General features: G+C 46.3%; 3 protein-coding genes across 7 annotated transcripts in view; 1 reads left to right on the top strand and 2 right to left on the bottom strand.

Moving 5' to 3' along the window:
• The first annotated feature begins 44 nt into the window (after positions 1–44).
• Positions 45–1,867, top strand: trappc2l (trafficking protein particle complex subunit 2L). The gene is made up of 5 exons (XM_076021160.1): positions 45–160; positions 445–617; positions 1,200–1,287; positions 1,539–1,618; positions 1,707–1,867. Exons 1-5 carry the CDS (start codon positions 128–130, stop codon positions 1,750–1,752), a joined length of 420 nt encoding a protein of 139 aa, XP_075877275.1. The 5' UTR covers positions 45–127; the 3' UTR covers positions 1,753–1,867.
• On the bottom strand, positions 1,868–5,024 carry pabpn1l (PABPN1 like, cytoplasmic). Of its 2 annotated transcripts, XM_076021055.1 has the most exons (7): positions 4,879–5,024; positions 4,632–4,748; positions 3,725–3,842; positions 3,231–3,298; positions 3,036–3,142; positions 2,851–2,938; positions 1,868–2,563 (listed from the first exon to the last, which is right to left on the bottom strand). In XM_076021055.1, the coding sequence occupies exons 2-7, from the start codon at positions 4,701–4,703 to the stop codon at positions 2,237–2,239; spliced, it is 780 nt and encodes a 259-aa protein (XP_075877170.1). In that variant the 5' UTR covers positions 4,704–4,748; positions 4,879–5,024; the 3' UTR covers positions 1,868–2,236. The 2 variants fall into 2 exon arrangements, with proteins under 2 accessions (XP_075877170.1, XP_075877179.1); XM_076021064.1 differs by lacking the exons at positions 4,632–4,748; positions 4,879–5,024 and adding an exon at positions 4,235–4,609.
• Positions 5,025–7,799: 2,775 nt separating this feature from the next.
• cbfa2t3 (CBFA2/RUNX1 partner transcriptional co-repressor 3) overlaps positions 7,800–27,888 on the bottom strand; it is a 40,634-nt gene continuing 20,545 nt past the window's right edge. The window contains exons 2-12 of one of the 4 annotated variants that reach the window (XM_076020856.1): positions 24,396–24,541; positions 22,048–22,289; positions 21,838–21,927; positions 20,842–21,023; positions 18,347–18,630; positions 17,407–17,489; positions 15,452–15,752; positions 15,004–15,072; positions 14,241–14,294; positions 12,059–12,249; positions 7,800–11,537 (exon numbers count right to left, since the gene is read on the bottom strand). In XM_076020856.1, the coding sequence (XP_075876971.1) occupies positions 11,154–11,537; positions 12,059–12,249; positions 14,241–14,294; positions 15,004–15,072; positions 15,452–15,752; positions 17,407–17,489; positions 18,347–18,630; positions 20,842–21,023; positions 21,838–21,927; positions 22,048–22,289; positions 24,396–24,541 (2,026 nt within the window). In that variant the 3' untranslated portion in view covers positions 7,800–11,153. Of the gene's footprint in view, positions 11,538–12,058; positions 12,250–14,240; positions 14,295–15,003; positions 15,073–15,451; positions 15,753–17,406; positions 17,493–18,346; positions 18,631–20,841; positions 21,024–21,837; positions 21,928–22,047; positions 22,290–24,395; positions 24,546–27,888 lie in introns of all 4 variants that reach the window. The other 3 variants (XM_076020847.1, XM_076020874.1, XM_076020865.1) reach the window with 3 other exon arrangements.

Genomic DNA, 27,888 nt, shown 5'->3' on the forward strand with positions numbered 1-27,888 from the left:
TGCACACAATCTAAAGACCATAAAATGTTAACATTTTGAAACCTGGAGACTCGTGGGTGCTCATTTCCCCGAGGTTTAGTAAATGCAGCAAGTGAGCGTCACGTGACAGTTCGGACCGGATGCCAACATGGCGGTGTGTATAGCTGTCATCGCTAAAGAGGTAAAGGTTTCTACTTTGTAACACCCATTTTTGTTTGTCTCCCAACAACCTGCAGTTAATAAAACGCTAACGTACGGTTTTACTTGCTGTGTAGTCAAATCTCGTCCCTTTTCGAAGTGGCTATTCATCGTTTAAGCGTTTTAGAAACCAAAACGGAGCTACAGCTAACAACATTAGCATCGCTACTGGCTTGCCTCTGTCACTCTCCCCTCATCGTTACAAATTATTCGTGCTGGTCGATCATTCAGTGATCGTCTTTGTTTTTACGTGTTTTGCTTCCTCAGAACTACCCGCTGTACATCCGCAGCATTGCCACTCAGAATGAGCTGAAGTTCCACTACACGGTGCACACCTCTCTAGATGTAGTGGAGGAAAAGATCTCAGCGGTGGGAAAGTCTCTTGGAGACCAGAGAGAGCTGTACCTGGGCTTACTTTACCCCACTGAAGACTACAAAGTGTATCCTTCTGCGTAAAGTTAGCCCTCTAGACAAGGAGGCTACATACATCTACTATACAGATACATCTGCTCCAAGGATTAAGTTGTAATTTAAGTCATTGCATCTAAATGCACAGAACACCATGAAATAGTTGTTGTTTTTTTTCTCTGTAATTGAAATCAAAAAGTAGTGCTTGTTTATATTGCTTGAAATTCATGAAAATCAAATCAAGTGTCACAAAATATTAGCCTAATAGTTGTAGTAATTTTAATGTCACACTGATTGTCACATCCCAAGCTTTAGATTATTTTTGTGATTCTTATTATATTGTTTAGACATACCTGTTTACAGAAAATGGACTGACTTCAAATTCACAAATTCACAAAAAAAGGATTCCCGCACACATGGCCAACTTGCAAACTTTTGCAAGCTTGAGAAAGGTCTATGACCGAAACGTTTGCAAGTTGGCCACGTGTGCGGGAATTCTTTTTTGTCAGTTTGGACTTTGTCAGCTTCTGACACACCGGCCGTGTCAATAGATGTGCAAGGGTTTTTGCCTTTTTTGAAATTCACAAATTCAAAATCCTTAATTCATTAACTAGATACGGATATGTAACCAATTCCAAGGTGAAATTTGTTATTGTTGTGGACTCTTCCAACACATCATTGCGGGACAATGAAATCAGAAGTGTGAGTAGAGCATTAATAAATTGTATGTCCAATCAGATCCAAACACAACCCAAAAAACATTGCTGTTTATCGAGTAATTAAAATTTTCAAAGCAGCCACTGGTTTTTAAATAACTTCAGTTGCTATAAATATAAGTAAACAATTTACCCAGTTCTTATTCTGCAAATGCCATTTGATATATACATATATATTTTACAATTCAATGAAACATATTTTTTTTATAATTCAACCGTTACATTTATTTTTTTCAGATGTTCAGAAAATTACACAATTCTTTTACGGATGTCATGTGCAACCCTTTCCACAATCCTGGGGACCCCATTAAATCGAGGTGAGTTTTTTTTTTTTTTTTTTTTTTTTTTAATACTGACGTCCCTCGTACCCAAGACAAAAAAAGAATTAACCCTTGTTTTCTTCAGGGCCTTTGACGGGATCGTTTCTGCAATGATGGTTCAAACTGGCTGATGTCCCATCGACCACTTTTTCAAATCTCCACTGTACAGAACTCCCTATATTCCCTTTTTGTCTCTTTACACGTCTGTTTAAATGTTAATAAAACTCAAATGCTGAAGCCAACAAATGTATTTGTCATTTTACTCCAAATCAAATACAGGGTCAATGTTATATTTATTCACTTACATAGAAAAAAACTTAAGTTAAACAAAGATTTAAACACAACATCGCAGGCAGCAACACAATACATTCACATTGATTTTTTTTGTTTTTGTTTTAAATGAGCTAAAGGATGCAAACAACACAATGAGGACCGTCCCATGCATTCACAACATGAACCAAAAGTCAAACATCAGAGCCCAGTCTTCATTTCAAACCCATCTATATGAAGTGCTGATGAGTGGATGCAAATACACTTTAGCTCCCACGTGACACTCTCAGCAAAACACTTCTTTAAAAAGATCAGTTCTACTCGCCCACTGTTGTGTGACTGCTGCTAACGCTGTTGAGCGTAGTGCTGTCCACTAGCTCCTGGGCCCAACTCCTCTGACGGCGGAGTGATCAGCAGAAGACATGGGTAACGTTTAGGTTGTTCATGGTATTCCATGTGTCCCCACTGTCTCTTTCCAACTGATGGGCCTCCGTAGTACGGGTGAGGAGTCTGATGTTGTGGCCGGGTTGCCTGATACCGGAACCTTCCTCGAGAGCTGTTCTGGTAGCGTGGAGGGCGGTAACCACGCCCTCTGCCTCTTGAGTGGCCGCCTCTGTGTCCCCCTCTGTCTGTGGTGCTGATACCCGGCATGTTGGTCCTCTTGGGCATCACCTGCAAACCAACGAAAATAAATCATGGCAGTTAATTCACTGTTGGCAATGATTGATGAGCCTTTCTAGGAGTATCGCACACAGGTTCTGACTTTGATTCACTTTTGCTGAGGCAGTCAGTCTACAGAGCACGGAACCAAATGACAATTTTTTCAATTCAGCAAAGCGTGTAATAATGACTCATCAGACAACGCGTCATTACATGAACTCAATACAAAACTCCCTTTAAACATATCCTGCAATAAAAATCAGTAGCTGTTGGCGGGGGAGTAGATACTATCAGCTCACCTTAAGGACTCTTCCTCTGAACAAAGTCTCATGTAATCCAATGGCACTTGTCACAGAGTCTCGATCGGAAAATTCAATGTAAGCAAAGCTAAAGTCAAAAAGCAAGGCGGGAAGACAAGAACAACAATTAAATAACAATGAATACAGTTGCACTCCAAAATTAATTGGTACGTGGTTGAACCCACCCCTTGGGATGACCGGAGAACCTGTCACACAGGATAGTGACTCTGTTAACAGGGCCGCAGCCATTGAAATGGATCTCCAGTTCATCTGCAGTAGCACCATAGTCTACCTGGGATTTTCAAGAATTTCATCAGATCAGAGGTGTATGAAGAAAAAGAACAAACATCTACAGGCTGCAGAGGACAAACGAGGCTTACATTTCCTACATAGACCGATCTGTGGTCTGCATCTATCCTCTCCTCAGGAGTCATGTTGTAGAAGGGCCCTGTGAAGGAAACAAATACCTCAGGAAATACTGTACGTGCTGCTGTTGCAATACATAGAATGTACCAATTTGTGCACGGGGGTCAATTTGTGTTGGGGAAAATACCCAGTATGGGTATGGAATCTCTTTTCATAGCACATATCTCAACATCTGGTTACTTCTGATCTTTGTTTAATAGAGGGGCAGCACAGACGCAGGGGGGGGGAAATACTGGGGGCAGCAAGGAGGACCCTTCTGTTTCTCCGAAAGTTGCTGCCTCGTTTCATTGGGCCGTGATGAGGCACATGGGACACAGGTGTTATCCAGATGGGGGGTGACTAATGCTACCTTACACATGCCCCCAGGTGTCCATGCCATACACCTGGCTGCAAAAACACCATCATGCTAGCGCTGAAATACTGAAACCTGGACGGCAGGTTGTCTCACCGGGGCGAGGACTGGTAGCCAAGAGTTGCATGTCCCCTGCGTCACACCTCTCCTCCTCCTTCAGTCTTTCTGACTCCTCTTCCATCTCCAGAACCCTGGCCTTAATGGCCGTCAGCTCCTGATTTTTTTTTTTTTAAGAAAACAGACAGACACGCAAACGATAATCATGGTTGGAACAGTATTACACCATATGAAACAGCAACTACACATTTCAAGATTATTCCAAAATCAGTTTGTGCAAGAAGACGGTATAAACTCAATGCATAGCAAGATGGTTGCTGCCGTCATCTCCACCTAAATCCATCACATCTACTCTTTGGAGACGTTCACATCAGGCAGTGTGTCGGATGGGGCACTGGTAGCTATGCTTTGGAGTTTGCGTGTTTAGCAAGTTAGCTTACTATATCGATAAACAATAAATGGGGATACAATCATTAGTTGGTTTGGAATTCTATGACTTACAAAAACATTTACGTGGGAAGTTAGTTTTAAAATAGAACACGAAACTACCATTCACACTAGCTAGTACATGCCACACATTTCGTCCATGTAGCACCCGTGCAATGAAAACGTTGACCCGAAACAAAACACAAGCGAGACACATCCATGGTTAGACACACCATGCGCTTATTTAGGGTAAAGTACATCTCGGTGGTTTCATGCTGAGCGCATCAGCCGGCATGTTAAAGCACAATTTAGCTGTGTTGTGTCGCTACGAGTAGCAGCCGGCTACACGGCTATGCTACAACAACGTAGCTGCTGCTGGCGCTGCTGGCGCTAGCCGATGTGACGGTCGCCTTTTCGCTCGCGCTACTGACGTGCGCACAAAGCAAAAACGTGACGACACCCTCTTTTTTCCCCCCTCTCCGTGCGTTGGCCACAAAATATACAACACCGTGACACCCACCGGGTCTTCGGCAAAATGCCCCCCGATGGACTCGCCCTCTAGGTAGCCGTATTCCAGATGATTTTCCTCCATGCTCACTGCTCAAACATGGCATCTGCAAAGCCGATCGCAGCTTGCCTAATAAAAAAAACCACACACACAGCCCCGGAAAACCGGAACAGCAGATTATCTTTCAAAGTCAGCAGAAATGTGATGGGTGCGCAGACGCAGCACCTGATGACATATGAGCTATGTTAATGGATATCACCTGTGAGCGAGACCATAAGGACGCACGCTGTTGATTGACAGCAGCGCGAGGGGGCGCGAGCCTCTGGAGGAGGCGTTCACTTTCCAGTGGCGTATCAACAACGGCGCCTCTGTTTCCGGGTTGCCGTCACCGTGCTCGCCACTGGACCAGCACCCGACCTCCGAGACTGATAACCCAAACAAACCCGTGGGAACGTAACTGGGATGTCGTAGGGGTTTTAAACATTAAACCTTCTGCAACACACAGATGATTCTCAATCCTATTTCTTAGCATTAATCTTATTGTTAATCCTACAAGTTTTACGCCTTACACTTGCCCACTCATACTTGTCCATTACGCAGTACATCTCTGAGCCTAAATTCACATGCACAAATTATCAGAACCATGCTTTTATCTATATATTACTTTCCAACACAAATTCATTTTTATAAGGAAATGATATACCGTAGGCCACTCTGTCAACTAAAAGCTAAACTAAAATGATTCTCTATTTCCACTCATTCATTTTTATTTATTTTATTATTATTATTATTATTATTATTATTATTATTATTATTATTATTATTATTATTATTATTATTATTAAATCTTTTCTTACCACAGGGCTGTTGGAGCCCGTCCTGTCTTGGGGTGAAGGTGGGGTACATTCTGGACAAGTCACATCATTCTTGTGGCAAATATAACCATTCATACTCACTGCTATGGACACTTTAGAGTTCTCAACTCACACCCTGAACAAACACGTCTTTAGAATAAAGGAGCACCACACAGAAAGACCCTGTATGACAAAGGTGTCAAACTCTGGCCTGTGGGCCAATTTTTTGGCCTGCAGTGTCATTATGTTTGGCCCGTGAAAAAAATACAAAATCGGGGTGTCAATCAGGACAGGACGTTCATTGAAGGATGTTGTTATGCATAAAAAAGGTTTATTGTTGCGATTTTATTTTTAAATGTATTATTAGCCCGTGGAATTTTTTTTTTTTTAAGTAGTCATTAAATATAATCATTGCATGAAACACTGATTTAATGAGTGCACAGTGTAAAGGACGTAAACTGGTCGTATTATTTCAGACATGTCGAAAGAGTGGCACTTGGTGCAATGATGTTGTTTTTTTCTTTACGTTTTAGAAAAAGATATGTTTTACAGTTTTATTATTATGACACTACTTATTTACTCCATCTCAGTGTGCATGCAATTATATGGTTTATAAAGTTAAAATAACAACTTTGTGTCATAATGATGAGAAGAATGAGCAGATTTCCTCTTTGTCTCTGACTATGCCGAGTGTGATTGAAGAAAAGCAACAGGAGTGCTGAATATTCATTTCATGTTTTAATTACACAGTTACGTTGTTCAACACAGACAATAACCTGAATTAGAATGTTTTACAGCTTCACACATCCAACAGAGCGAACAGTAAAAGAGCGGTATTAGCAACAGAGAGAAAAGCATGCAAGAAATAAATACAAATCAGAATTCAATTCTTCTGGCACAGTTAACTTCATCTAAAAACGGCAACAGGACCTTTTGAAGAGGGAGCGAAAAACAAAAGGAGAAAAATCTTCAAAACGCCAAACTGTCCTACAGAAACATCTCTTTTTCTGTAATAATGTATTGCACAGTACAGTAAAGAATGCTTCCCTACACATATAAAACCTTTTTTTTCCATTTCATGTAAAGGTAAACTCAGGACCATCCTGAGAGATGGCTTTTGGGAGGACAAGTGCTCTATCCACTGTTTGCCACTTGAGTTTTCATCTGTATCTCTTGTTCAGTGCCTGTTTCACAGGTAGGACATGTCACCAACACATCAGACGAGCCTTGAAACTTCGACGGTAGAGTTAAGCGGTCGGGGTGGGACGAGACAAATGCCAGCCTGCTTAAATGTCTCTTCTCAGCCTATGTTTTGCCCAGATAGTGTCCACATTAGTAGAGCCTTCATGCACTAATCAACAATGATCCAAGAGAAAAAAATGTAGCCTACGATACCTTGACATAGATTTCTTTTGATACATGGCTTCATGAAGCTCACAACCAGCTGGACATTAATAATATCCTCTTTTGATGTTGACATTGCAGGAGTACAACAGAGCTCGACAGCTTTGACTTTCATCGGAGTGAAGCAAACGGAAAACAAAAGAAAAAGAAAAAGCTTAATGATGCTGGGAAATAACTCATAAAACTTCAACCAAAGTGAAACGTAGCTTCTGGTAGCATTTTGGTCATTTTTATTTCAGGTCTATTGTGTTTGGCTTGTTTAGTTTATTAGAGGGCTTAATCGCAGACATGGAGGCACACACCAAGCACTCAGGGATGAATGGAACTGGCATTGCAGTGTTATATGATGCTGATTTTCCTTCGGGATGATATTTTACTGCACAAAGCTGTGGCAGATATGCCACAATAATCTGCCTAGGATGTGTCATTAAAGCTCTGAAGGTTTCAAGTAGTTTGTACAGAGACATAAACAAAAGTTTTTTTTTCTTGATTATTTAAAACACACGCACGCTTGCGCACCCACACACACACACACACTGAGTTAACCCCCCACCATGAATTCATTTTATCTCTGCAGGGCTTTAGCAATTGCAAACACATGCAATCAGTCAGCGATTCCAAAGAGAAGCTCCTGTTATTTAAACAGAAGCACCAGTCAATCTGTAGACAACAAGCGCTTTGATTGCTTAAACAGGAATCCAGCACATTTTAAAACTCTGCTGTTTCACGGAACATGCTGCTCTTTTGTGCCCTGAATTTTGTATTTCTGACACTTTGGTAAACCCATGGGAGTGAAGATCAAACTTCCCTTTGTTTCTTCTCTGTCAATACACACTGTATCAAAACCCACTCTAAGCCATGCAGGAGTACTTTGGTTTTTGCTTTAATTGGTTTGGGACAGCAAATGGGATATCATGAACTATTTTTATTTTATTTTTTTTAACTTTTTATTTATTTTTTAAACTTAAACAGAATCATTTGGTAAATGAAGTATGACTTTAAAGGTGAGGTCTGTTAAGAACAATGGTACCGATGACTAATGGCAGTTCCTTTAAGCTTAAGTTTCCTCCTGATCTGCGTGCTTGTTTTTTTTTTTTGATGTGCGCGTCCATATCTGCTCTTAGCCCAGCTTTTCAAAATCCAGGTCAACCTCTCCTGGTGGTTAGCTGTATGGTCACAGGAGGTAGCAAGTGTGAGAGGAGTTACACAGAGTTTCACAGAGTTCTCTGTGACCGAGAAAAAAAAACAAGGTGAAGGAATTGGATGTCAGTGGGAAAAGGAAAGACTGTGTCAACATGGTATATAACACAACCTAATTCAGAGAGGCAGAGTTTCTCGCAGCTTATTTAGTCTGAATCATGATTTGTCCATCTGTTCTCATAACAAAAGCAAAAAACCCCCCGAAAACGTCTTTTTCTTATTCAAATTTTTGGTCCTAATCCTATTGAGGCCTTCTAGGTAGGGTCGCTACATGTTTTATTGTGAATAAAGGCTTGAACACACATTAAAGAGTTCTGCTAATGCTAAGCACTTATTTTGAAATGCTTTGTTTATAGTGCATATGGGAGGGTCTTCAAATATGTTATATTCAAGGAGACAGTCCTTCTGTCTAGAGTTAGAATAGAGTACTCTCCCAATACCAGCAGCTTGTACTCAAATTCAAGCTATCAAATAAATAATAATGACACTTTTCTGGAGACTGAATATTAATATTAGGTTTCGGGTTTCTCTTAGCTTAACACTGACATTGGCTGCATACTAATTCCCAATCCTCAAGGCAAGAAAACAAACAGACAAAAAAAACTACTGTGGCCTTCAACTGTGACAATGCCAATAAATAAACTGCCACTGTTAAATGTGATTGTTTCCAATTTTGCTTTGTGTTGATTCTACAGAGTGAAACTGGGCCGCTTTTAAATATCCATCCAATTTTTATAGTGAGATAAAATTTGAACTCAAAAAGAACGACTGGGTAAAATGCTCGAAGTCCTGTAGTGTCCATCCGCCTTTGATCAGTTTGTCCCTGTCACCTCTCCATAAGTCTCCTCCACTCCGGCTCACATGACACTTTGATTTGAGAGAAAAGTTGACGACATTTTGTGTGAGAATGAGAAAAAAAAAAAAAAAAAAAAGTATTCTGGACAATGAACTTTAAAGGTTTCTGTTATTTGGCAAACACATTTTTGGACCTCTTTAAATACTATGTACATTCACATTAAGTTACTGATGTTACTTTAAATATATTTATATGTATCTATATTATATGAACACCCTATGGGCAGTTGATGAGGTTCCATTCAGTAGCTGAATTCTCTTCATATTGCACCTCCGACCTCTCACTGTCTCACAATGCGAGCAATACAAAATATTCTACAAGAGGGGTTTCATTTCCTTGATATCGATACAACAAATCAAACAAAGCAAAAAAAAAAAAAAAAAAACAGGTCATGGGGGGACTTGCTCTCCTTAGTGGGTGTACTTGCTCCGACTTTACTGCTCAGCCCAAACTCAAAGGAGAGAAAAAGAAACGTAACAAAAACCTAAAGCATCGTTCATCTCCGGATATACACAAGGGCAGCACACATGGACATCTGTGACAAGAGACTATTGAAATCTGAGAAAAGAGGAACAATATCTACAAGCAGGTTCGAACCCTTCCCACGTGACTGCTGTGAGGTTCTGTCCAGTGCAGGCTGGGTTCTGGGCTCTGGGGAATTAGGGCAGGCGGGGGTGGGGGGGTCGGACTAGAGAGGCTAGTGGAGGAGGTGGAAGGGCAACGCAGGGGGGAGGCGCAGGGGGTGAGGGGAGGTAGAAATAGAGAGGAGAGCCGAATCTACACTGCCCTTGGGTGGGCTCCTTCAGCTGTTGGCCATGCTTTGGAAACATTGGGCGTAAATGTAAAAGGTAACAGCAATTACGTGAAGCAGCTTCTCATCACCGAGCTGTGGAAAAAAAAAAAAAAAAAACAGAAAACAAAAAAACAAAACTTACAATCTTCCAATACAACTTTGCTGGAAGCAGCAACGTTTTCAAGCTTGTTTTTGTGTTTTGTTTGCTTTTTTTCTCTCCGTCTTTTTGGCGGCTCTGTTGCCACGAGTGTGTAGTCTTCATCTCCTGTTCAGGCTGTGTAGCTTTTTCCTTTTCACTTCCTTTATTGTCCTCTCTGTTAACATTCCAATAAAAAAAAGAGAGGGGGGAAAAAAAAAAATCACACTGCGGCAGGGTTTCTATCCGTTTCACTGAAGTCTCTCTCCTATAAGTTCACAGCGTCGTCCATAATCACTAGTCTGGGCCATCTCTGAGGAGCCGCGCTATTTCAGTCCAGGCTACGGGAGGATGCTGCAGATCAAATTAAATCAGTCTGTTTGTTTACGTCTCGCTATCTGGGAGTCCAGCTCTGCAGCCTCTCCGCAGCCGCGTCCTCTCAGGGCTGGCTTATCTGCTGAGGAGGTGATGTTGCTTTGCGTTTGGTTATAAAGAGGAGTGCTTCTCCTTATCGCTTACTTACTCACTTTGGCAGTGTAATACAAAGGTTTGGATCGCGTTCTTTTTTTTTTTGTTTTCATCTTTGACTTCATTTGGGTTCACAATGGTGAGAGAGGTGAGTCCGGTGTAGGTTTTCTTGGCTCGCTAGCAAGGTAGTTAGCAGTTTTAAAATTCATTTATTATTATTATAGTTATCGTCATCGTCAGCATCACCACCGTCACTATTTGTCTTCATTTAGAATATTTGGACATTTCTTTATTTTTTCCTTTAAAGCCAGAAAGAAACATGTAATAATAAATACTAAGCTGCGTTTCTGAGGAACTAGTGGCACCCTTCCGTCGCCTGCTTGGAAAAAGGCTTTGCGTTCCCGTCTCCAACTGGGATATTCCTGTGAAAGTGCCACATCAGCGAACTGGTTAGACTGGTAGTGCACATGTGAGGGCCGGGTACTGTTCTATCATTGGTGCTGAATTAAAGGGAAATCCACTCCAAACGCTAATCATTCTACACCGCTCCCTATCGAGGCTGTCGCACCTCAACCTTTGTCTCCTTGTCTACGACGACAGTCATTGAATTTTTTTTTTTTGGGGGGGGGGGCGGCAGGGGGAATTATTGATTAAAAAACAGAGTCTTTTTTCAGGTAGTAAGAAGAATTTGAGAGGAGTTTAGGGATACGGGGGGCAGGGGGCGGGAAGGGAGCAGCGTGCGATGGAGATTCCTCAGTTTGGTTTTGCGTGGAGTGTGGGCACCGTCGCATCAGTGTGCAGGAGAGGTGGCCGAGGCCGGGCGTCAGCGGGAGGTGGCGTCCAGCAGGGCGGGGGTGGCCGGGGTGGTGGAGCGAGAGGCACTGCTGGAGCTGCTCTCCTTGGGACTGGCGGAGACGCTTCCGCCGCCACCGCCGGCTCCGCCCGCAATACTGCTCTGGCCCACCAGGGACAGCGCTCCCGGCGGGGCGCTCTCCGAGTGGGTGGGGGGCGCGCCGGAGGAGGCCGAGGAGGTTGAGGAGGGCGTGCCCAGGGGCACGCTGCTGCCCCCCGGCATCCCCTGCAGGCCCTGTCCGCAGACGTGGTGGTGCTTCTCCCAGTCCTTGTGCTGGCAGAAGGAGCCGCAGTAGCGAGCCGTGTTGCAGCCGCTGCACGTCTCGCTGGCCTTCCTCCCGCAGTTCCAGCAGCTCTGGTGAGACAGTGGGGTGGGGAGGGGGTGGTTCGAGAGAAATAAGTCTCTTTCTTGTCAGAGCAAAGGACAAAAAAAAGAACATTTTGCAATGCATCAGCGAAGCGGCGAGGTTTGCTACACGTTTGGGATTTTAAAACTCTATATTGTTGTCAGAGTCTGATTTCAAGACTTCTCTGCAAGTTTTCTTTTAGATGTGACCTTGAAGTAAAAAGATTGTGACCACTGTGGCTTTGCTTGACAATCTGCCTAGAGAGTATGTTTTCTGGGTCTCACGCTCTCTTACGCAAGCACTTGCTGCATAGCTGCAATTTTTCTGCCTGCGTCTGGTGCACTGAAACAGTTTATTAATTTTTTACAATTTCTTAGTTTCCTATTTCAGAAAAACAACCTGTGATAGTTGTCCGAAAAAACAATATTGTTTCCCCAGTACATTGTTTAAAGTCTTCAAACCAAGAAATAGAATAATAAAATCCAATCCATACTTTTCCAAGCTAGCGCAGAAACGCTGCGGTACTCACTTCGCTGGAGTCCTCCTGCTGGTTGATGACTGTTAGTGCGTCCTCGGAGGCTTGTCTCTTGGCCTCGGCCAAGGCTCGCTCCATTTTGGAGCGCTCGGCCGAGATCATCTCGTGAGCCTTCCTCTCGGCGTCCGACACGGCCTTCTGCAGCTCCGACATGGCCTGTCGCTTCACCTCGTTCACCGCCTCCTCTGTTGGAGAGAGAGAGAGAGAGACTGTGAGTGAGTGACAGTCATCCCTTCCTGCTCTGTCATTCTTTATTGAGGCCTTTTAAGCTGCCATCTTGTTGTGTCTCGACGAACAGATGTATATCATTCAAGATTTAAACGCTTCTGCCCGAATAAAAAAAGGGGAACAGCCTGACTTTAATGATTAATTCAATGGAGTCTGGTCACAATAACTTCCAGCGCTGACAAGTGCAGATGTTCCGTCATGAAGGTTATTCATCCGGCATCATGGGGCTCTCTGTTTGAGTGACTGTCATGTTTTCATGAGAACTATTTTAACAGAACTGTTGGGGTGAGGACAGACACAGTGGGGACTGAATAATTTACCCGGCAATTAAAATCTAGCCTCCACTCTGCAACGTTCCATCATGGGGCCTTTTGTACATAAGCGGAAATTATTTCAGTAAGGAGGCTGGCTGTGTTTCTTTTTTTTTGGATTTTTTTTTTTCATTTTTTTGCAACAGGCAGGTGCATGGACTCTTTTCCAGATGGCGTTTTTTTTTTTTTTTTTTTTCAATAGAAAGTCCCATCCCGGTATGGGCCTGGGGGTGGTCACATTTTGCGATCTTCCACTGCCGCTTCTTTCAAAAAACAGAACCTTCATTGTTTTCTAGCGGTTGCTTTCTATCCCAATGCTGTGCAGTTTGACGACTGACGAATTCCTGCAGCAGAGTCGTCACATTTCTCTTGAAATCACAGACAAACCTCCCCTTTGAAGGCCAAATTTGTTCCATCAGATCCCGTCTGTCACATTTCAAAAGGACTGTGCTGTTATGTAATGGAATGATAAAAACACATATGGCTGCTTTTGGTTATATACAGTCAACATAATTGGGGCGTTTTCATTCGCTAACAATAATAATAATTCCTATCTACCCTTGCAGAGACAGAAAGACTCAGTGCGATGTCACGAAACAGGGATTAATATTGACATCGTATGCAATATGCTCCATCTCACATACTGGCATTTAGGATTAAAACACCCCCCCCTCCCACCCCCACCCTATCCTGACTCGCCTACTCCGGGCGTCAGGCGAGCACACACACACACACACACACACACACACACACCCACACACATATATTCAGACTCTCCAAAGTAGGAGGTGAGACTGATGCTATTCCCTCCAGTTTTCTGAATTTCAGAGAGAAACTCGTCACCGTAGCTGTCACCTTTTCCCCCGTCGCTACGCTCCATTCAAAGTACACAAAAAGAGAAAATCGTGTGTGCATGTGTGAATGCAATTCAATTCTGGTAAAAAAAAAAATGTGAGAAAAAAAGAAAAAAAAAACTAAATAACATGATATTCCGTCGGCCTGTCACACACACAGGCACGTTCAGGAGCACGTTTCAATGCTTCCCCTCACGCAATCTCTACGTCTGCACACTTCATTTCATTTTATTCTCCTTTCTTTTCCTTTCATTCCCCCCCTCCTGCCTCCTCCTGCCCCCTCCTCCTCCTTTGCCTCTCCGTTACAAACACTATCTACATTATCCCGAGCTTCTCAATTATCTGGCCTAATGCATGCACCACTAAGATTAGTTTGCAAATTTAATTAATTCTTATCAAGGAGACCGCATAGCAGATGCCGGGGCAATTAGCACTTAATGGAAAACACGGGGGCAGCAATATTAACGTTTTAATTCCGCAGGGATTTTGGCAAGTCCCCGGGACGAGTTATTTCCGTCTGCGCTTTCACACTTCAGATCTTGTTTTTCAAAACCGCTGCCGTCTCTCAACCTGAACCCCGAACCGGCGAATACGCGCCTGGTTTAAATTTGAAGCGAGAGAGGTTCTGCAGCTTCCTGCGACTGTCTGGACTGCCTAGATAGAGCACCCACACCCACACACACACACACACACACACACCCACACACACACACACACACACACACACACACAATGTACACGCACACATGTGGTGAGATACGGTGAGTAAGACACATCACTCACCCTGCCTGTTTTGGAGGTGCTTTAGTGCTGGGGAGAGCGGCACGCTTGTAGTACCTGTATGAAAAACAACTACAATTAAAAGAGCTTTTTTTCTCCTCCGCCGGTGAAAATGCAGCACAGTATTTTTGCCAACAGCAGCAGCAGCAGCGTATTTCCTCCGCAGAGTACTGGAGTGTGACGGCAACATAATAGCGCTGGGACCTGGGCGGAAAAGGGACAAGGCGCGCCAGATGACTCCGGCGATGGCCTCTAACGACGAACAAGAAGAAGCAGCGTTCAAAAGCGCCCATGTAAATGCAACTTGTCCACCTGCCTTTTCTACAAACAGAGCCTGGGGGGTGAAACCGCGGAATGGGGGATTAGGTAGCCACGAAACATCTGGGTTGGATTTAATCCGGCGGGTGACAATAGCGATGGCTAGAATGAGCGTAAGAGCAATTTAACAGAGAGTTTCTTGGCACGTCAGAGGGTGGGGGACCTCCAGCTGCTGCCTCGGGCCAGGTGACTGCATTTTCACTGCTGTTTTAACTGCAGTGGCCTTTCATAGTGGTGACAGATGGTGGGCATTTAGCCCTCGTGACACGGAGCAAGCCTCTGCTATCAGCACTGATGAGACCTATGCAGCCGTAAGGCCTCTGTTCTGTCTCAGTAGCCTTGGCGGACGCCCCGATGAAACAATACAATAAGAAAAACAAAAAAAATACTGGCGACTGTTTGCCGGGCCACTTGTAAAGATAGTAAAAGGGAGGGTTTTGGCTCTTACCGGCTTTTCTCCAGATTTCTTCTGGCAGGTACCCTGACGGGGGCCTGTGAAGGAAGTCTCTGTGGATCTCTGCAACACAACGTGCACAACACTGAGCTTCACGTGCGCACACCACGTCCAAATTTTTATATAGTTTGGGACACAACACTCATAATATGTGGCAGCTTCAAAGCTGGCGCTAACTTGTCGGGGAGGGGAGAACAAACTAAGAATTTTTGGAAGCGACAACAAACACGTGAAAACAAAAACACACAAAAAAGGCACATGCGGACGATGCATTCAAGGTGGTTAAGAAGCAGGAATTTGCATTTGCATTGCCTCAGCATGGGCTGAGATGATTAAATATGATTGCCTGCAAAATTTTTTTTTTTTTTTTTTTTTTTTTTCTTAGCATTTTTCAAATGGGCCCTACCTCACTGTGAGTGCAACCCTGAGTGTGTTTGTCTACCTGTCTGTCTGCCTGTCTGCCTTTCAGCAGCCGAGGGAGTTCCCACGGGCAGCGACTCGCTGCTGCTAGCTGTGTTGGAGGCCGAGCTGTGGTGAGTAGTTTGAGGAGGAAGAGGAGGAGGAGGAGGAGGAGGAGGAGGAAGGCAGTGCTGTCCGTTGCTCCCACCTTTTTTCATCTCCTCCACGTCGCTGTAGCGCCGGATCCAGTGGTTCATCTCCTCGCGGTCAGCCTCCTGGCAGCGGCGCAGCACCGTCAGAGACCGCCGCGTCTTCTCCACCATGTCCATGATGCAGTTCAAGAGCTGCGGAGAGGCAGGGGCGTCAAACTCAAACACACAGTGGGGCCAAAATGTAAAACTTGGACAAAGTTGCGGGCCAACATGGACATTTACTGAAAAAAAAAAATCTTCCTCCAGCTAGAACCTTTTTATATGGACCCCAATTTGTATTAGTATTAGTATTAGCAGTACATGTGCTGTATAATATCTGCAGGCCAGCTCTAGTAGTGAATCTGCATTGCTTCGCGGGCCAAATATAATTCCACTGCTGGTCAAATTTGGCCCGCGGGCCAGAGATTGACACCTGTGGTTTAAGGGGACCGATGCAAAAGGACAGAATGATTCCTAAATGGCAGCTTTTTCACAGCGTTCAGAGGCGATCGGAGGGGAGAGGTGAGGAGAGATGAAAGCGTTGGCCGAGGAGATGCTTTGCGCAACATCCAGCGGCCGACGCCTCGGATTCTGATTGGCTATTGCAGGACTTTCAGCGCAGGCAGCCGTGACGTGGGGCCGCCGATTTGAAACAGGTTTCCTATTAACACATGACTGAGGCTCTCGGAGGCTCCCACCAGACTGAATGAGCTGCCAAATCGACAAAATACATTCTCTTCGCCGCTCCCTAAAAAACAGTCCAAATCTTTCCAGTTGTTTTTTTTTCTTCGAAATAAAATATTGCAATGAATTGCAAAAAAAAAAAAGGAACCCAACAACACTCAATATAAAGTTATTTTACACAGCAATAAGCAGCTGCAAACGTCTCGCAGCCGAGTGTCTGTCTTCTGTTCTCGTCAGTGAATTTCAGTGTTTAAGAGCATTACACCAACGATAATATAACAGCTGGGCTGCTGATAAAAATGTTGTGCCAATTCCTGCTACCCGTCTGCTCCGTTCTCTGCCAACTCAACAGATTTCCTCTCCTTCCTCCCCCTCCCCCTGCCCCCCACCACACCACCACCACGCCGTCAAGAGCGCTGTGCCTTTTCTTTCCGCCCGTGCCCTGTTTTTTCCACTCCAGTCTGGTCTGCTAAATAGGTTTAGCATGTTTGACATTCAATCCATATCATTATTTCCATTCATTTTCAACCCCGCACCCCGCCCCTCCCCTCCGAGTCCGCTGTATTTATTTCAGTGAAGTGTTTCTAATTTGGCACGGGTCCAGGCCGGGCCGCTTTCTCTCCATGACTGCAGCTTCTTGTCTCAGCTGCTCTCCCCAGCTGGAGCTGCTCTCTGCTGGGTCCTGAGCTCCATCTGGAGCCCGTGTCTGCATGTGTGTGCGTGCGCGTCCCCGCCTGTGTGTGTGTGTGTGTGTGTGTGTTCATATACGCGTCTCCGTGTCTAGAACGCGCCGATTTTGCCTTGTCGGGAGATGAGTGGCAGGATGCCAGATAGGTGCCTGTCTGTTGTTAATTCACCACGCTGCCACATACCTCCGAGGGTCAGCTGTCCGTCAGCTGCTAACTCAGACGGGACGCAGGCTGTCGCCAACACTTCCTGTCACTGTCACCGGCACGTCATCTTTGGCTATAAAACTAACTTTGCTTCCCACGCGCCTCGCCTCTCTCGCCTTGTGTTTTTATTTCCTCTTTTATTTTGCCCCCGGCCGCAAACCACTTCTTGGGGATGTTTATGAGCAAGTGATGCGCGATGTATGTAACGGGGCCACCGCGTCGACACGTACGTTATCGAGGTGCTTCCATTCCTCCGCCCACTCCCGGTCTGTGAGACGGTGGTCAATCACCTCCTCCTGGCGGGCTCCGTGCACTGCTGGAGGACACACACACACACACACACACACACACACACACACACACACACACACACACACACACAACACACAAACATCACTCCTAGTCAGATGCGTTGGAACGCACTGTGTACACAACACTCAGTGCTGGAAGTGTCTCGTTCACATCCTCTAAACTTCAACGTTGTATCAGTTTTATCACTTCAAACAAAACTTTCATACACTGAGGCTTTATATCAACATTTAAAGGGCCCAGTGTGTAACATGTCATTGACATAACATGTTGGGTCTGTATTTTGTAATGTCCCAATTCTCTCTCACACCTGTATAAATATCTATATATTTTTTATCTCTATAAATCGTCATTAATCGCTAATGAAAACACAACATTTATCTCCTTCTGGAGGCTTTGTCAAACTAAAAACATGTGCTTCGGTTCTATTTAATGCCTTTGAATTTTACACGTTGGGTGTTTAATTTGCAACAATCTCCCTGAATGCTCGTCCACTTGGGGACGCGCTGAACAACGCAAACAGCGATCAAAGACGCCCATGATTTTTAATTTAAAGCAGAATAGCAGTAGTTTCCCTGCCATAGTTTCACGCCTCTAGGTGAGACGGTTTGGCTGAGAATTTGCGTCCTTCATTTTGGGCAAGGATAAGGAAGGCATATATGGGTGAGCGCAGTTGCAGCAGATGGGCATGCACGGCCGTGGTCTTTATATAGAACCAGTGCCACAAGGATTATAGCACAGGACAGACAACTGGCCTTTGTTCTTGACATGCATCCCACTTTCATATGCACAAGCCTGCCGTCCTGACCTCCGAGCGCTATAGATTTATCTGACAGCGTGGGCCTTTCGCAGCTGCTCTACCTGTCTGCCGGTGCCTGTCTCGGCCGTCGCGGTGTTCATTATGTCGGTACACGTCTCTGTACTGGTGCGCCATAGCCATGTCTTCCAGGCGATAGTGCTGAGGTCCCATTTGCGGGTTGGGGGGGTGGGAGAGGCCGTTGGGAGGGTGCGTAGAGAGGCCGTTGGGAGGCGGGTGAGCGGGGAGTCCTGTGCTGGGGCTGAAGCGTTGACTCGGGCTGATGGTGCAAGGTCTCTTAGCCAGGTGCTCCGGGTGCAGTCCGTCTCTGTCTGAGCTGTCTTTGGTCCTACGGCGGAGGAGACGGTAGCAGGTTGAAACATTAGTGGAGGAACACAAGTGGATTAAAAATGAAGATACAATTGCAGCAGACTTGAGAAGCATCTTCCAGTTAAAGGATACAGTAACAAATCTGACCCAAGGACTTGAAATATAAACTTATATCTGATTATATGGAACACAGCGCGACTGTATTACTGAATTAAACCTCCAAATATCTCGGTTTGTGCGGCCCAAATTTGATTGAATCTCTACAAGGGTAATTTTAATAAGATAAAGCTGTTGGAAGAAGTACTTTTTCTTCACTGTAAGTCACTTTGATGTGCAACAGATGAGATTTAACATTTCCCTTCCGTGGCTCGCCCATTGATGGCCTCACCAGAACATGATGAGTCATGTTCTCAATGTAAATTGACAGTTTTCTCACTTCATCACATAGCAAAACACAAACCAACGGGAAATAAAATTTCCTTAAAAGTTGGACCGGATGAAGGAGCAAAACGGGGGCCAGCTGCAAAAACATGTCAGACGCTTCACGAGTTCCTATTGGCTTTATTTTATCGCACGCGCATCAAAACTAACGCCACACATCTGAATCAACACGGTTGCTGCGCAACACGCGCTAACGCGTCAAGCCAAGAATGGCAGCTCGGCCGAGGCTTCCAGCGTCCACCGATTTAGACTTAACCTGCGCTGTGAAGTCCTGAGGAAAAGATCATCGCTGCTCCGGCGAGAATACGAAGAAAACAAAAACAAAACAACAAGTGACAAATCTCCGTCCTGTGAGATCCTTGTTGTTCAGTTACAGCGACGGCGGCGGCGGCGGCGGCGCTGCAAAGCTTCTGCACAGCTGTACGCCATATGCACCGAGCCAAGCCAAGTCCAAGTGTACACCCCGTATCTCAAGCTCTTAATCTTAATATCCCTTAGCCCCACTCTTAGATTGCAACTATTTCTCCGCTGTCCCTCCCACTCTGCTCCAGCGCTTAAGGAGCAATATGGGCTGGCTGCTGTGCGTTTGGCAGATGTTTAGTGACGCTCATTTGTGTCTGTGTACTTTAAGCTAGTGTGCGTGTGTGTGTGCGTGTGTGTGTGTGTTTGTGTGTGGGCGGGGCTTGCGTTTTCCAGCCATCTGGACACTCTGAATGGGAGTGTTGATATTAATCTGTTTAGCTGGATGGCAATAGTCAGACGCTAGGAGGGGACTCGCTCTTTATGATCCATCCAGGGAATCCATGGAGACGATGTGCATTGCTGCGTGCGTTTGTGTGTCGCCTGCCCTTAATTGTCCCCGCGTATGTCCGCCGATGCCGGGCGACGCACGCGTACACGCCGCCTGCATTATCTAACAAATCAGAGGAACAGCTGGCCCCCGGCCGGGCCTTATCCCCTCCTCCACCCTGCGCCTCTGCCCGTCCGGCCGGCCTGCTTTGTATAAGCCACAGGTCGGGAGGCAGAGGTGTGGGGATTACAGCGGGATTGCACATCCGGCCCCTTTTCACTACGGCTGGCCCCGGCACCAGCCGACTCCCCGCGTCCTCCCCTCCGATGTGCAAGATGTGCCGAGCGCTGCGGCCAGCACGTGGGCCATCTGGACACACATCCCTGACATATGGGCAGCTGCCGGGGCCTGCAGGTCAGGCAGGCAGGCAGGCAGGCAGGCAGGCCGGCGGAGGGGAGGGAGGGAGGGAAGGAGGGAGGGAAGGGACGAGGGAGAGGAGGTAAATGTGGGCGAACGAAGCAAAAGAGGTGATCAAAACAGATTCGCTGGAAAGAAGAGCAAAAAAAGAGGGGGGTGGGGCAGTTAATTCTCTCTTGTGTCGCCTTCTGAGCCGGATGAATGAAGCCGAGTGCTTAGGGAGGAATCAGGGACAACTGGCTCGCTGCTCTTTGGGTTATTCTGAGGACATCTACTGTCTTTCACCCACTCTGCCCGCCTCCAGCTTTCTCGACATTTTTTGCCCCCCCTCCCCTCTTCGCATCTCATCCTTCCCCAGACAGAAGACAGCTTTGGCATCAGGGCTGTCCAGACTTCTGCCTCCCGCGCAGAGGATTTATAGACTCCCACCAAGTCGCTTGGCACTCTCTAACACTCGGGAATAATTCACATGTGACGCTGGCTGCCGCTAATGCGCCTCAAGGACTGCGCAGTGTGGTTTTTTTTTTTTGTTTGTTTGTTTGCTTTTTTTTTTCCTTCTCTTGTTTAACGGAGAGCCGGTACCTGTCGGGGGTCCTCCTCTTGCCGTGCTCATTCATCTCCAGCATGATCTCGGAGGAGTCCAGAGGCGAGCTGGCGTTGGCGTCCAGCAGAAGCTGCTCGTGCTGGGCCAGATACTGGGCTGGAGTCTGCTTGGCGAGTCTGGCGCAGTGCAGCAGCTCTCTTTGCAGCAGGGGAAGGTTTGCCTGGCAGGGTGAGAAGATAAGACAGAGATAGACAGATAAATAGATAGCTAGATAGCTAAACAGATAGATAGCTAGTTAGCTAGATAGATGCGCCAGAAAGAAAGATGTGGCCTAAACATTAAAACATCCGTTTGTTGAAGAGTGTAAAAGTGAAAACACATGAGAAAGAAGAGAGCCATCGGCTGGAATTGCAAAAATACCAGTTTAGTCTTTGGGAATACAAGGGATGAGGTCAGACAAGCAACTGGACAGCTGGTTGTTTGCCATGTTCTCTCTCTTCCCCCCCGCACTCCCCCTCAGTCTCTCTGTCCTGGGTCTCCCTCTAGTCTCTATCTTCCTCTTTCCCTCCATGTGTCTGTGGGTCGTCAGTGTGTGAACACGCTGTCAAATGACTCTCATGTCTGGTCAGATGTTACACAGACGCGTTGCTGTAACGTCCCAGAGGTGGAAGCTCGTCGTACGCCAAGGGGTCATTCACAAGCGCGCTCACGCTCACACACACACACACACACACACACACACACACACACACACACAGATGCCACTCTTAATAGACATTAGCTAGAATACCCCATGATTTCTCATCGACAGCCTTAAGAATAGCACTCATTCGCCGGGTTTCACCACCTGCCTGTCTTGCCTTTCTCTGAACTGGGTCCGCTTGAATGCAGATAAATGTGCGAGGTGAGCACAAAATCAGTCCCACACAAAACTGTCTGTGTGGGCAGTCGCTGCGTTGTTTCTTTAAGCTTGTCAACTTAGTGCGTCGCTGTCAAATCTGCTCATTGAAAAGTCATTTCAAAAAGCGCGTTACCTTCAGGAAGGGAATGACAAACGGCCTCAGCGGGAAGTTGGTGGCCTCGTGTAGTTTGGAGTGGAACTCTTCGATGGTTAGCGTGGAGTTCTGGCAACAAAAAAAAAGATCAGGTGTAAATAATTTCATCACTGGCATTTGATCATTTTACGCTGTTGGAAAGCTGTAAGAAAAAAAAAAAAAAAAGAAAGAGCACAATTTGAAACTTACTACAAGGCCCAGCACGAGGCTGCGCACCCGCTCTCCGATCTCCGGCGATATGTCGTTGCCGAACTGCTGCAGCGTTGTCAGGAAGCGCTTCAGCTTGCACAGCTGCCGGGCGCCGCAAGCTGGCGGGAGCTGCTGGTTAGAAAGCGAAGCCGTCGACGACATGGCCGGCCCGTTGCTGAAGCCATTGGGAGTGGACGGAGCGCCGTTCAGGGAAGTAGGAGAGTGGCTGCTTCCGTTCAGCACTACACACAGACAGGACGGGGGACAACACGACAGTTCGGGGTCAGCGGTTCGACAGGATCCCAACTAAATCAGGGCAAGCAAAGAAAAAAAAAATGATAAAGTTTTGCACTGTATTCATGGGAAATAATGTGCACAATTGTGATATGCATGCAATAAATAATGTTTGTTCACTGCAGTTGTGCATGTATGTCCGTACGTCCGCATGTCTTTTTGCGTGCGTGCATGTGCGCTCCGGGCGCGCCTGCAGCTTCAGCTGTCTCGCAAGTGCCACCATTTGACCCCGCCTCCACCCATCATCTGTTACCCCTGTATCAGTGTATTCCACCTCAACCTCTTGGACACCACTATAAGAGGAACTTGTTAAAGAGGTTCCAAAAATAGTCGCAGGGCCTGTGTTACTTTTATTCCAATAGCAGGTGTGTGGCTAAATGCGGAGCTACACATGTCCACCAGCTGAGAGCAGATTTGCAGCTTTATGGTTGAGAATAGACTCGACCTATAATCACTGGCATATTCCACATAATGTGGACACGAGGCATGCCAGGTTTGATCTCTCACCCTGTTTGTAATATCCCTGAGAATAGATTATTCAGGGCATGTCATCGTGGTGAGGCAGTGCATACATCAGGGAGTAGAAGTCGGGAAGAAAGAAAAAAACAAAAAAAAAACACAAAACAGCGCAGCTGTCACCGTCACTCATCGGGGTGTCATGTGCGTTGCGTCTCTGAAGGTGCTCCTCACAAGTTCTGACAACATTTTGCCGCAAAGCAGTGGTGTGAGATTCAAGTCCGCCCAGTGGGTGGAAAGAAAGTGCAGCGAACGATGTTAACGTTAATTCCTGTTGCCAGTGGCGCAACATCCGGTTAAAAAAAAAAAATCACAAGTAGCTGAGCAGATACGTGCACTGTGGCCACCTGCTGACGGGTGGACCTGCTCTTCATGTAAATATAAATGCTTATGGTCAGCCAACGGACATGTGTACAGTACTTGCTTCGATAGAGCTTGAGAGAGCCTTGGTAGACAGTGCTCCACTCCGCATGCAATCAGTCAAAGCATCTGAACTTCAAAATCATTTATTTCAAAACACATTTATACATATTTTGCTGATCGGCCACTTGAATTAATTGCCTGTTTTTTGCACTTCTCGCATCCCTATATCCCGACCCTCTATATTACTTACATTTACGCTCCACTTCTACACACTTCCACTCGCACTCATGCAGTTTATTTGGTCAGTAGAGGGCCTGAGCAAATATGGACTGACCCATGTGATCTGAACAGGCGGCACTCGTGTACTGGTTTTGGAGCGAGGGTGCAAGGAGAGAGCTACCGACTGCCCGACACAACAGGTGAAACAACACGGCCTGTCATTGCTATATAGGGAAGAAAGCGGCGCGCACACACACACACACCGCATCGCCACCCGGACGGGCCGCCACCGCCGCGGCCAGCTGGTAAACAACGCGGACCCGCACACTGCGCCGCAGCCGCGCACGCACATGGAGACACTTGTCCTGCTCAAGCAAGGGCATTCTCTGCACCGCAGGACACATGCACGCACGCGTAGACACTTGCGTACGCGGGCATGGGCACACACACACACACACACACACACACACACCTGACACACAAGCGGCTTCACCACTTGTTCACCAGAGCAAAGAGACGGGATTCCCCTCCTCCCGAGGGAAGCGTATGTGTCTCTCACGGTTTATGTGAGGAGGGGGAAAAACGTCTTGAAAAGCGCTCGCAGGTGGTGTTTCCGCTTGTGTTGTCACAGTTAAGAAAATTAAGAAAGGTACCTTAAGTATCAGGTGTACTGTGCATCTGAAATCTCGCGTTAAAGCCGCATGAAGTACAGACGAAGGTGCAGCGAAAGCATCTAGAACTTCCGGGTCAAGAGCGGCACCAGCTTGCAAAATAACCTCGACAGCAGCAGCCTCCCTTCCATTGCTATGACGACTAAATAGACCGTTGCATCGGTGAAGGGTGGATGGTTTGCCTCGCATGGAACATTTATGCTAGTGCATAAGCTATGCATAAGTGCAATGCAAGCTGGACACACGTTTCCAATGGGGTGAAATATTTCTTTGAAAGGGACTTACTGGATTTACTGGTGGTGGGGGTGAACGACGCGTTGCGATTGGTTGACTGGCTGACGGCTGGGGGCGGAGGAGGCATGGTGGGTGGGGTGGACTGGGTTTTCACATCCGCAGGTGAATCTGGCATCGTGCCAACCTTGTGCACTCTGCTACCTGCAATGAGAAGAAAACGGCGGAGGGGAGAAAAGGCAGACGGTTATTGGGATGCAGCTCCAGAGTGGGTTGTCTCAGGTGGGGGGGGGGGGGAAGAAAGAAAGAAAGAGAAAACCGACTTTCAAAGTGGGAGACAGCTGCTTAAAGAAGGGGAGTGCTGACATTTTCACCTGGGTGCCATCCATTGTTTCTTTGAACCAAACGCCCCGTAAAAAAAATATTTAAAAAAATAAGCCCAAACAAACAAATCAATGCGGGGACTGGAAATGAATCCAAACTTGTATTGTGTCTCCCTTGTTGCAGATTCGTGGCCCTGGGAGACATACAGTAACACCTGCTCACTCGTTCAGCTGCTGCTGACTGAACCCCCCCACCTCCCCTCAATCCTCCCACCCTCCTCTCTCTCCCTCCCACTCGGAGTAGCTCTGACATCCCAATCAGTGCCCCTCCGCACTAACCTCCCACCCCCTGATACAAACACACACACACACACACACACTCCTCCCCGCCTGTCCCATCTCGTCCAGCCTCGCTCAAGACAGCCAGCTTGACAGCCAGTGACAAGTGCAGCTGGATCTGCTGCTGTCCATCACGATGGACTGGCTTTCAGCAGGGCTCCACGTTGCTAGCAGGAGCTCCGCTGTCCTCAGCCAGACACCCTGCCAGCTCCAAACAAGGCAAGGCCAGGCTCTGTGGCACGAAGGGGATGGATGGATGGATGGATGGATGGATGGATGGGTGGATGGGTGGATGGGTGGATGGATGACGAGGAGAACACATGCAACAAGGTGGCCGTGTTACCCACTTTAAGAAAGTGAGAAGACCTTGTCTCTCAGTCTTGTGTATTGGCACAATGAGGTTCCGCTAGTAACAATGGAGCCTCAGCGGATGTGTTAACTCTCTTTCAGGCTGTGTGTCCAAGCAGCTGCTGGACGTGGATGGTTCTCTCATGTCAACCTGAGAGGTGTGGTGTTGTTTGTAGTCTAATAGGGAATGCGTGCACCTGGCGACACTGTAATAAACGTGCACAAACAATGCACATTTGGCAGTTTGTGTGATACTCAAAATGTGTATGTGTATCTCCAAATGCAGAATAAAAAATAGATATAGCGATAAAGCTAATGTGACGCAAATTGTAGAGTGAAATAAATGTCAGTCGGACAATTCATGATGCATTTAGTATGAAATGTAAAAAAAATTAACATGAAAACTTCCTTACGCAACACAAAGAGACAAAGAGAGAGGTCAATAGCTGAAGTTTCCTGTTGTGACATATCATCACGTGCACATAAAGAGGAAGCTACTGCCTCATTTTCGCTGTACAATTAGGAAATACAATATCTGTCTGGACGGGGGTGTCTGAGTCAGAACTATGTCAACATAAATGGCAGGTTGGTGTTGCGTCTAATTGACGTAACTCAAACGGGAGTGTCCGCAAACAAGTCCTTGATTAATAGGTTTGTTCGTGTTGCATGTGGCCACGTTCCCAGACCTGTTTAGACCTCTCTTGCAGAAGCAATAGTGAAAGTGGATCCCGATGATTTCATGGAACTTTAATTAAACTTCTTACGCCTACAAAAGTAGCCAAGAAGTGGACGTAAAACAAACAAGTGTTGAACACAATCTCCCTGCCTTGTATTGCTCACGCTTTTCCATTATTTTTCATACGGGTGGCCTCTTCAGTCCAGCAAAGTGTAAATCTGTTTTTTTTTCACCCCCCTCCACCAACTCCTGCCTCGCTCGGCTCGGAGCTGCGGTGCGGTGCTAGCCTATTTCTGAGAGCTCATGTTGATGTGTTCAACAGCTGGTGTCTGTATTTAAAGAGTGCCACTCCACAGCGCGCTGCACGAGGGCCATTGACACAGTGATCTTCAAGAACACGAGGGGCATGCCGCTGTTTGCCCCGTGTGAGGCGCTCTGAATATAAACACACACACAAGGTTGTAGATCGAGGCAGACTGAAGCTGCCTGCCGCCATAAATAGACCCAGTCATTCTCTTCTCAACACTCCCGAACACACAAACAAACTGCTTCGCCGGAGTTTGGAGCCATTTAAAGAGCAAATAAATAAAGGAAAAACCGAGTGCCTTGACGCTAGCGCCGCGGATGAGCTAACTAACTAACTGTCTGTCTGTATACATGCAGTCCTGTTTTTACTTTATTTTGTCAGTTCTTGTTGCCACGGTTCATTGGTCCCCGTGTTGTCAGACAGAATGCATTGAGAGACTCTGTATGTACAGGCAACCAAACAGAAAACAGGCTCTTTGTTTTCTGCCATGCTGAGGAAACCTTAAAACACCTGGCACTGCTCCCACACTGGGTCCTCTCTTGTTTGCCACGGTGGCGGCTGCTGGCTGGTTTGAGGAGTTTTATTGCATGGATTTTTCATTTTGTTGTTGTCAGGAACTGCCCACTAATTTTTTAGGGGAGGACAGCTAGCTAGCTAGCTAGCTAGCTAGATAGATAGATAGATAGATAGATAGATAGATAGATTATTTCTTTATTGGTCCATTCACAATAAGGCCTTACAACTTTAATCATCATCAAAAGCCAACGTGCAAATGAATACAATTAGATAATTAGGTAAATTAAACCTGCTTTGAACGTGAGAGAGCATGACATGAACATCAATGCCACTTCCTGGCTGCACGTCTCCTCCCACCCGCCGTGGGATTACAGACAGCTGTTTAATCTGACCAGGGGACAGAGCGCACACGAACACAGCAGGCTCTGGATTTCACTTTTAATACATTAGAAAGGCTGCTGGGCCTGTTACCACATCTGTGCACCGTTTATGTCCCCCACTGTGCTCTGGACATTCTGATGCTCTCTGCCTGCATAGCAGCACTGTATTTATCGGCCCATCTGACCAGAGCCACTGTGCCATCAATAGATTTTTCTCAGGATACAGATGGTGCAAAATGCACGACTGATCATTAAGATTGAGTCTCCTCAGCGCCCTCCCACCACCGCTGCTGCCGCTGCTGCTGCTGCCGCTGCTGCTGCTGCCGCTGCTGCTGCTGCCGCTGCTGCTGCTGCTGCCGTCTGTATCCGTCTCTGTTTTCTTCAACGCTCCGAACAGCTGTACGTCTGCACATATTGACGTAACCAGGGCTAAAAAATTGCTCACAGTCTGCAGATGGAGTTCTAAAAATGTTCTCTGTCTTCTGCGCTCCCCGTGTGCCATGATGAAACACGATGAAAAACAATTGATGATGAGGCGCACAAAGCAGCAGATCATATACTGCGTGCACGCACGCACGCACACACACACACACACACACACACACACACACACACACACACACACACACACACACACACCACAGCGCTCTCAGCTTGG

The sequence above is a fragment of the Nelusetta ayraudi genome, unplaced genomic scaffold (genome assembly GCF_046127955.1).
Source record: "Nelusetta ayraudi isolate G7.1 ecotype Tasmania unplaced genomic scaffold, CSIRO-AGI_Nayr_v1 ptg000002l, whole genome shotgun sequence".
Taxonomy (NCBI): Eukaryota; Metazoa; Chordata; class Actinopteri; order Tetraodontiformes; family Monacanthidae; genus Nelusetta; species Nelusetta ayraudi.

Excerpts from the sequence above, each read along its gene's own strand:
- trappc2l (XM_076021160.1), top strand. The coding sequence starts at position 128 with ATGGCGGTGTGTATAGCTGTCATCGCTAAAGAG. Across the intron at positions 161-444 it reads TAGCTGTCATCGCTAAAGAG|AACTACCCGCTGTACATCCG; the intron begins GTAAAGGTTTCT and ends TTGCTTCCTCAG. Across the intron at positions 1,288-1,538 it reads GGGACAATGAAATCAGAAGT|ATGTTCAGAAAATTACACAA; the intron begins GTGAGTAGAGCA and ends TATTTTTTTCAG.
- pabpn1l (XM_076021055.1), bottom strand. The coding sequence starts at position 4,703 with ATGGAGGAAAATCATCTGGAATACGGCTACCTAGAGGGCGAGTCCATC. Across the intron at positions 2,939-3,035 it reads TTCTCCGGTCATCCCAAGGG|CTTTGCTTACATTGAATTTT; the intron begins GTGGGTTCAACC and ends TTTTGACTTTAG. Across the intron at positions 2,564-2,850 it reads TCAGAGGAAGAGTCCTTAAG|GTGATGCCCAAGAGGACCAA; the intron begins GTGAGCTGATAG and ends GTTGGTTTGCAG.